General features: G+C 39.7%; 1 protein-coding gene across 3 annotated transcripts in view; it reads right to left on the bottom strand.

The window, feature by feature from the left end:
- Positions 1–4,345: 4,345 nt before the first annotated feature.
- bahcc1b (BAH domain and coiled-coil containing 1b) overlaps positions 4,346–9,857 on the bottom strand; it is an 80,687-nt gene continuing 75,175 nt past the window's right edge. For all 3 annotated transcript variants that reach the window (XM_036142428.1, XM_036142427.1, XM_036142429.1), the window contains exons 27-28: positions 7,258–7,494; positions 4,346–6,826 (exon numbers count right to left, since the gene is read on the bottom strand). In XM_036142428.1, coding sequence (XP_035998321.1) covers positions 6,617–6,826; positions 7,258–7,494 — 447 coding nt within the window. In that variant the 3' untranslated portion in view covers positions 4,346–6,616. The remainder of the gene's footprint in view (positions 6,827–7,257; positions 7,495–9,857) is intronic.

Genomic DNA, 9,857 nt, shown 5'->3' with positions numbered 1-9,857 from the left:
AGATTACATACAGCACCATGACTCGCTCAGTAAAATCCAACTCTGCCATGGAGAGTTAAACGGACAGGGTCTACTCCTATCTGATGGCACGGTGAAGCGAGCTTGGGGAAACATGACTGTGTTGTTAGTGCATTGTTAGCACAGATTTTGAGAGAGAGAGGCAAAATGTCAAGCGACCAACACCCGCCGATTAACGTGAAAAATTTGTCTTGTTTGCTTTCGGTGTGAACATACAATTAGAGGAGGAGATATGGAGGTTTTGATGCAGCTCTTCCCACAGTAGGTAACAAGGCCATAGTGATGGTTGAGATAATAATAATAATAATAATTATTATTATTATTATTATTATAAAAAAAAATCGGAAACAATTGCAAAAAGCAAAATGTTAGTTTAAACTTACATTGTAAAGCATTTTAAGCATACATATTGTAAAGTACTCTCAAAACCATTTTTTGTACGCAATACTATTGGAACAAATTTCTCTTCATATACATTCAGGTATATTTGAATTAAAGCATTCACCTTTTTATATTGACACACATTCTATATGTAGCTTTGTAAGCTCTAAAGTTTGTTGAAATGTCTATCATGTGATTGTACTCAAATGAAAAAACAAAACAGACTTAGGCTGTAGACATACTCATTCACTGATTGATCTCAGGTTTTTCACCTACCCTGAGTGTGTACAATTTCATCTTTTATATATCAGAGTCATTTCAATGCAAGAGTCATATAAAAACAATTTTCAAATTCCAATTACAAAGCGAAATCAGATATTACATGGGTTTTCTGTGATAAACCAATATATGTGCAAGTGATCTGGGTGCAGAAGTTGTATTAAAATCTAATCATTTCTCCACATCTAGAGAAAAAGCATGTGAAAGTTTTATAACAATGTGGACAATATTACTGTAGATCTTATAAGAGTTAGTATCAGAGCAAGTGTAATGCATATCAAATACTGGCTGAGATGTTTGATTCACACATTACTTTATTGATTTGTGTAGTACTTTCAAACAGCCAGCCAAGTGGAGCAAAACACACACACACACACACACACACACACACACACACACACACATATATATATATATATATATATATATATATATATATATATATATATATATATATATATATATATATATATATATATATCACTATATATCACTATATCATATGGATTTTCCTGTGATTCTCCTGTGAAATGTCCATTCAATGATAAAGGAAGGGAAACAAGTCATAAAACTGGCCAGGGGAAAAAGAAAAAGAAAAACCTGTATCGTGTGTTGATGCTGTAATGTGGGAGAGCATGCGCATGACTTCCAGTCCACCATTCATGATTTATGTGAGTGTACCATCTGTCGCCAAGGAATATGTTGTACAACTGGAGACGAGTCCGATTGGCTGCGGGGACATTTACAGTGTTTCTCGTTTACAGTCAAACGAATGGCAGCAGCAAGCTCACAGCAGCTCATGTGAAAGATGGATGAGGTGAAGCGGACAAGACCACTGATCTCCTTACTCCTATGCTGACCTGAATAGCCTAAATCCTAGTAAACACACATACATATACATCTTGCTGCAGCTGACAGCCATCCATTCCCTCCTCTGACATAGTCAGGCTATATGTAAATGGAGAGCTTTCGCATGATTGGAAACCCCCAACTCCATGCACAGCTTTGCATACATGATTATTCACCCATTCCTTCTTTAGCATGCCCGTTTAAACCGTTTATCTTTTCACCCTCTCAATTTGCCTCTGCTTCTCTGCAATAACATTTCGTAAAACAAAAAAGCACGCACAATGGACTCCTCCGAATTTAACTCCCACCCCTCCCGCTGTGAAAAAAATAATTCAATAAAAGCTGCCACACCTTTGTGTGACACCTTGACCCCACACACACACGTTCATACACACAAATCAGCTTGCAGTGTATTTGCTCCCACAACTTGAAAACGTCTCCCTCATTAACCCAGCGAACAACCCCCGGCCTACCATTGTGCTCCTATCTTCTGCGGCATTCTGGGTAAAGTAGTTTAACAATGTCAACGAGATAAGCCCAATGCAAACCTGCCGATAAGGGCCCAAAAGACTGCGCTAAATGTCTGTGTGTTTTGAAGGCGTTGGTTGATTGAGGAGCCGAAGAAGATGATGTAAAAGACCAACAGGGAGCGGAATGGGGGCGTGTGTGTGTGTGTGTGTGTGTGTGTGTGTGTGTGTGTGTGTGCATGCCTGCGTGTTTGCGTGTACTTTTTGTAGATTTTTTTGCATTTTACTGGTAAATCGAGCACCTTTTTTGGTGCTCACTTTTTTGTGAGGCTAGGGGTTAGGTTTAGGACTAAGGTTTAATTTAGGTTTATACTCATAAAGGTTTAGCGAAGGGTTAGGGGTCAAGGTTAGGCCATAGAAATGGTGCAAAATGAATGGAAGTCTGTGGAAGTCACGGTACTGTCCTCAGTAAGTATTTAAAACAAGGATGTGTGTGTGTGTGTGTTCATGTGGGTGTGTGTCTGCTTCATATCTTTGCAATAACAATAACTGCCAAAACGCCTAAAGACAACCGGACAAAGAGGTTGTAATAGAGTAAATGAGCTAATGAGTAATAAGTAAATGTTTGTAGGGTTTTAATTTATGGCCCTGGACTATTTTATGAACTGTCAAGTAAAAAAGCAGCTGTTTGAAGACAAAAAGGCAAACGTTATCAAGTAGGCGCTGCTATTAAAAATCCCACCTCAGAATGAGATAAAGTCTAGGACCGATGTTCAAGGCAATGCCACGCTCCAGCTTCCTTTGAGCTGTGCCACGAGACGGTTTGATTGTGATTTTAGGTCAAAGGTCAATGCCCCATAGATGATTTCAATGATCACGACAAAGAGCAATAACAGTATGATAAGAAGGTGTGAATATGTCACAGGAAGCCTTGCAGTAACACGGTACACACTTTGTCCTGGAAAGTCAACACTCTGCGGGTGATAATCCCAGCTTGTCTGCTCTAGGTTTACATAGCACGCGGTCTGATGGACACGTGGGAGCTATATTTAAGACTGCACACATGCAAAAGTATTCATACCCCTGAACCTGGGCTGTGACACCCCAGTCTCCAAGGCCCAGTGTTCTGCAACCTATAGATGTGTCCCTTTTTCAAGACTGGCAAGAAAAAAGATTTTGTTGGAAGAAAGCCCTACAAATTAATGTTCACAGTTTTCCACAAGTTATGTGTATGAAGGAGCTTTTTCTGTGGCAGCTCCTAAGCTATGGAATGATCCGCCTTTGAGCATAAGACATGCCTCTTCACACGCTGTTTTAAAGTCCTTTCTTAAGACCCATCTTTTTTCTTTGGCTTTTGGCACAATCTGAGAGATTTCACTTTGTTTTATTGTGTCTGTATACTAATATGTATTTTATACTCGATCCTTTCTATTTTATAATTGCATTGTATTTTATGATTGTGTACAGCACTTTGGTCCTGTCGGTGTATAAAGTGCTTCATAAATAAAGTTGGTATGGTATGGTATGGTATGGAGGGACACAGCAAAATGTGAAAGGTGCCTTGTAGCCTTTTTCGCCTACATGACAAACACTATGTATGCAAACATGGAGGTAGCCGCATCATGTTGTGGGGGGGGGGGGGGGTGAGTTCTTCAGGAGAATAAATTACATACAAGTGGGCGCTGTTGAATAATTAGGCGATGATTGGTTGCACGGGTTTTTATTTAGGAGTCATGGAGGCTGTACACAAATGCATGGCATGCTTTTTTAGAGTTTTACTTGTAATAGTGTTTAGGAAACAAGCCATCATTTCTCACCACTTCACAGGTAAACTCGACCTGGTGTTGATCTCACACATAAAATCCCGATAAAATAGACTGAGATTTGTGGTCCTAACGTGATTTTTTTTTTTTTTTTAAAGTTCAAGAGATATGAATAGTTTTGGAATATGCTGTATAGAGTTGGTGTGTGAAAGCTTTGGGCGAGGACTTAAAATCTTTGCAGGCTGAAAGCTGATCCCCCCCGCTTTGTCCTATTAATGGTCCTGTTCCGTTTTGTGTCGCTCTGAATACCTGACCCACCTGAGGAGCCAGAGGAGACTATATCCTGCCCCGTTCTCCTCTCATGAAACACGGCGCGATACAGTTTCCCATTCTCTCCTGATTCTTCCCTTCCTATCAGACAGAGCTACAGTTTCAAATTGCTTCCCTTCTCTTGAGCATCCACCCCCCCCCCCCCAAAAAAAACCTCCACCTCTTCATTCCTGCTTTCTTCTGTGCTCCGTATTCTCACATCTGATGAACACTTGGCACACAAGGCGGCATTCAGAGAGTGCACACGCTACAGAAAAGTGAAAAGAAAGCAATTTAGATGCTTTATTTCTTAAGAATGCTTTTTTTTTTAAATGAAACACAAAAGGCAATAAAATTAAGATAAATATTTTTTTTCTTTTTGTACACAAGGAAATATTTAAGTCATATTTCCAAAGAATGACTGAAATGACATGATATATTTTAGTAGGCTATTTTAACCATACAAAGCAGATTCCAGTGGGTCTAAAAAACACACAATGATGTTGCCCCGTTGCTTCTAAAATGTTATGATCAGAATTCAATCCAGTGTTTCTTAAAGAAAATACAGCTATAAAAAAATCCATTAAAGACCCATAAAAGCAATATTTCAAAACTGAGTTTCACATTAGGTTCCATTTAAAGCTTTTGCTTCGCAGTGTAACAGCATTTTTGCTGTTAAGTCAGTCAGTCCTAAAAAGAGAAAAAAAGGCATTCATTTTCCCTCCTCCTGTACATCCTATACAACAAACAGTCATCCAGGCTTGCATAAACAAGAAGATGATGATTCAAAAAGAAACCAACAACATCAAAATATAAAAATGTAGACATTTTTGGCAAAGCATGAATAAAAGTGACAAGAAGCATACATTTGTGATTTGATCCTTTATCTTGTATTTTCGTCTCTCAACATCATCCCGTTGATTGGCTCTGATTGTCCTTCACAGTCACGTGATGCCATACTGGTTGCCATAGAGACCTGAAGTGCATCAGCTGGGCGGTGCACGGACGTTGTCTCCGTGAACGTTGGATGAATGCGAATAGGACGAGAGAGGAAATCCCTCTGAGATTGCAGGGGTCCCGGTTTCAGAATTGATTGAATGTCTTTTATACTTTTTTTTTTATCTGATGTGGGGTATCATAAAGTCATGGGTGCTTTGGTATGTTTCTTTTTGCTGCCAGTTAAATATCTACATTTGCCATAGGAACACAGGCTAAAACAGATAAGAACTGGATTTTCTTGTTTCGTTTTCAGGATCCAGGCAGAAATGTGTTTTCCAGTATTTGCTGAACAGAAATAAAAGGAAACGCACAGTCCAAATCCAACAGATTAAAAGAAGCACAAAAAATACAATAATAGCCAAACATTTATATAAAAAAGAGCATTTTTAGATTTTCTTAAAAAAAAAAACATATCCCAAAGACCTTTTCTACATATTTACCTTTTGCCTAGAGGAAGAGTTTCAGCCACTAGGTCGTCACATGGGTTGCAAAGCTTGACCCCAAACTCAAACCTCTAGTCCTATTCAGTGCATTTATACAGAAGGAAACATGAGTGCACCTTTTACCTCTGCAACCCCCCACAAAAAACACTCGTCATCCGTAAAAAACTCTAAAATAAAATAATCTCTGCAAAAGAAACCAAGTGAACATATATTTATATATATATATATATATATATATTTATATTTATATACTATGTACAGTGTGTTATTCTACATAGAATGCTGTACAAAGCGCACACACATTCGCCCAGGCACAGCTCAGATAAACAATCCTACTACCTGCACAAGAGTCTTTGCACCCATCAGGCGGGAACGACAGAGACAGAGATAGAGAGGTATCGATGTGTATGGCTTAAAAGGAGAAAAACTTTTTTTCTGTGTTGCACTCGCAACAGCTTTAAAAAAAAAATACTAAAGTTGAGCACTGAATTGATTATTAGAGTATCAGAGACATACTCACTTTGGATCATGACATCATGTCTTTGCTTGGCGTGCATAACGTCACACATATTCTACAAACACGAGCGCGTGTTGAAGCACTGATAATGTGCATTAAATGTTCATTAAATGCCATCACAGTCACTCTGCAGACACATATATGCATTTAAGTCCGAACTACAGTGTTTATTGGTCCTATCGGGGGGTCTTTTATTAGCATCGTCCTAGTCAGACTACAAGAACAAGACCATTACCATCCAAACCAGTGTGGTTTACAGCATATCTCTCCTTAGCATCGAGTCTCTCCTGCTTTCTGTCTTTGTTTCAGAAAGCCCTCCCATTGTAATACTTCCGAGACGTTACAATCCAAAGTGCTCATGTCCTTGGTTTCTCTGCTTTGGTTGCCATAATCATTTCACATCCAATGAGACAGCCACAGAGAAGGGTTAAAACTCTGAAAAATCTGGCATGGACCAGCCCATTCCTCTCCTTTATTAAGTCTTTCTCCAACAAAAGCAGTTAAATCCGTGAAAACCAACGTCGTTTTGCCTCTGTCACGAAGAACTCCATCAATCATTCATTTGGATCCCTGCTCCCAGTGCTGACAGTGCTAGGACAGGATGACCATGCCATCTGCGCTGACCAGCTGGCCCGTGGTGGGCTCGTAGGTTCCGGCCAGGTAGAACAGGTCATTAGAGGGGCTGCTGGCCTTGCGTTCACACATCAGCTGGTCGTACTCTGCCTTGCTGACCACCTGGCAGCGATGGGAGATGGTTTGCACGTCGTTCTCGTCCTCATGGCTCGACTGGTACAACGCGTTCTGGTGGAATGACGACAGAGATAAACTTTAAGAACTCCCTGATGAAAAAGGGAAAACTGGAAGATCATGTTTTCATTATTTATTGGATTTGTGCAAAGTTTGAGAGCCTTCGTGGAAGTTGTTGCAGCTTAACATGAAGGTTATACCGGTTTTACGATATGAACTACTGTAAATAGTAAAAAAAAAAAAATTTGGCATCGATGGAGTTATAACACACAAGCAATGAGTACTTCTGTGTATTATCCTCAAAGTAACAGATTGTTAGAAATACAAATCTTTTACACTTTTCGATTTGAAAATTAGAAAAACAGTCCTTCATATTGTAAGGTAATGATGGAAAGTACCAATGTGGTTCTACGTTATTCTGAAAATATCAGACTCATTTGTTGTTACTCCCTTCAAGAAAAGATCCTTGTACTTCCTGGCCTTACCTTGCCATCGCGGTGTCGCTTCCCCAGGCGAGTTTCCTCTGGGTGGTAGAACCATTTGACCCTGACCACCATGCTGGAGCTCCAGGACTCCCACAGGCTCTCCACTCTACCCACGTAGGGCAGCTGGGGCCGACCAGGTGACAGGAACACGGCGCAGTCGCCGACACGCACCATCTCCTTGCCCCGCATGATGGCCTTGTAGAAAAGCTTTCGGGCTTTACCCTTAAGACCTCTTCTCTGTTAAAGAAGGAGAAAAACAGGAGCAGTGTTTTTTTTTAGTACCTCAGGGCTGCTGTGTTGAACACAAAATGTAGGAAGAAGGAATGTATTTTGGCATTGCAAAAATAATGTCTTTCTGCCACAAAATATGCTTAATTTACAATATGTAGAAATGTGTGCCTAAGAACATGTCTAGTGTCGGATTTTATTCTTTGCCAAAAATAAATAGTTCAGAATTTTTTAATGGGAGGTTCTGTAAAAACATCATATAAAGTTAATATTATATCCACAGTGAATGGCTATATTATAGATAAAAATAGAATTGGTTAGTCCAAGAGGAGTCCAAGCCAAAGGGGATTTCTACCATCTTGAAATAATGAAAACCCCAAAAATATTATAGCAGCAATTTTCAGCACCTTAACAATGGACTGGTTCGCACTGGCCAGAGATGCCAATGATTATTTCCATGGAAAAAAGAGGTAAAAGGCAGTGTATCACAAATGATCTTCTTGAATGAAACACAAACAGAACAGAAAGTGTATAGGATTTCCAGTCAGAGTAACTGTCTGACGTAAAAATAAAGCACTGGAAAAAGCTACAATATAATAGTGGTTTATTGATTTTGATGTTATCTGACTAAAATGCTTTACATGGTCCTTACTTAGCACTTCTTTTAAAATATCATTGGTGGCATAAAACCTCCTTTTCCCATTTCCTGTATAAGGAATAAAGATGTGTAAATAACCACCCAAGGATAATTTGAGCAAGGGCTCATAGAATAGCACCCCCATAAAGCGCTGTGATGTATTAGACATTGGAGTTTTTCCAAGACAATAGATATCAAGAAATCCTCCATAGGAACAAAAACACTGTTCTCTCCTACTGAGCTACAAGAACAAAACTTCACTCTATTCTTTCAGCGCTAGTTTGGTTCTTCTTGCAGTTTGTTAAGGGTTAATATTCTGGGTGGAGCTGGTTTGGTGCTCAACAAATGTATGATTGGTTAGTAATTTCAATTGGGCATGGTACTGGAACCATGGAGAACTTCCCAAAGATTCTGCACTTAGTTTCTTGGGAAGTATGAAATATTCTGGTCAAAAAGAACTGTGTTCTTGTTCCAACCACCTTGAGTTAAAGAACAAATTTCAGTGTTCTTATGGATTATGTACAATCCTTTAATCTTGGACTTTGTTGGACCTGGATCTATACTAAATAAAGACACCAAATGTATCAGCCAGTGTGGGTAAGATATTTGCAGTTTACTGACTTTTTGCAGAACCTTGCTTTAAGTAGGGCTTAATACTAAAAAGAACTCTGTGGAATGGAGCCACAAAACCGCAACTTTAGTTGTTAAAACTTTAGTTGTATCAGAAATGTAACCTAGTTATCATAGCTTCATTTCAGCACATTTATTGAACCCAGTGCCAGATTCCTGAAGAAGAAACTATAGCTATTTCATTGGGCAGGTTTAAGCAGGGGTTCCTGAAACTCCACATAAAATCATAAAACTAAGAGTTACAAGAAGGAAGTTCTGAAAAATTGAATACACAATGAGCCTGATTTTCAAAAGGTTTGTACGTATTAAAACAGGTACAATGTAAATAGTTTGTACAAAGCTGATCTTCAAACCAGGAGCAAAGCAATTTGCGTTTCTAAAATGAGCGAAAAGCAGCGAGAACAAACTTGTTTGCGTAAGTCTTTATGAATATGCAGATCACATGCTAATGACCAAACTGCACAAATTTATGGGGGGGATATACAAAATGTAAATACGTAATACCCGCAAAGCGATTTTCCAAAGCTGAGTTGGAGCAGTTTTTGCCTCTGTATTTAGTACCTCTGAGAGTCAGACACAAACTCGTACGCATACAATGCCTGCGGTCCTTGTGGCCAGAAAGGAGCCACTGATATAATGACAGGAGAAGGGAAAAGATTCTCTCTGCAAGTGAACATACTTGGACTGTTAGAATAACAATAGAATCATTTTAGTGGGGAAAAGACGCAGCGTCCGTGGGACCCCGCGTGGTGCGTGGGACTCGGGGCGGGGGAGAGAGACGTGGTATTAATTTTCATGCACCGAGGCGAAAAATACCAAACCTGATCCTAAACATTGTGGCATGCTTGTAAATAAACAACGCTGAATATTAACTACCTCCTAAGAAGAGCCTTCAGGCTGCAAAGATGTTAAACCCAGGAAAAAAACACTACTTTACCATGCTGGGCCGAGTGTCTGAGAGGAGGGGAGGGGGAAGAGGAGGTCTGACTGCGCTGGTGTTTGTGTGTGTGTGTGTGTGTGTGTGTGTGTGTGTGTGTGTGTGTGTGTGTGTGTGTGTGTGTTGTTCTGCGAGGTGTGGTCATTCTAGAGCAGTGGCTCCACAAGT

Source organism: Fundulus heteroclitus, chromosome 10, assembly GCF_011125445.2.
Source record: "Fundulus heteroclitus isolate FHET01 chromosome 10, MU-UCD_Fhet_4.1, whole genome shotgun sequence".
In the NCBI taxonomy this organism is placed as follows: Eukaryota; Metazoa; Chordata; class Actinopteri; order Cyprinodontiformes; family Fundulidae; genus Fundulus; species Fundulus heteroclitus.
Note: the sequence above shows the minus strand (reverse complement) of the source record. Positions and strands in the feature narration are given on the sequence as shown.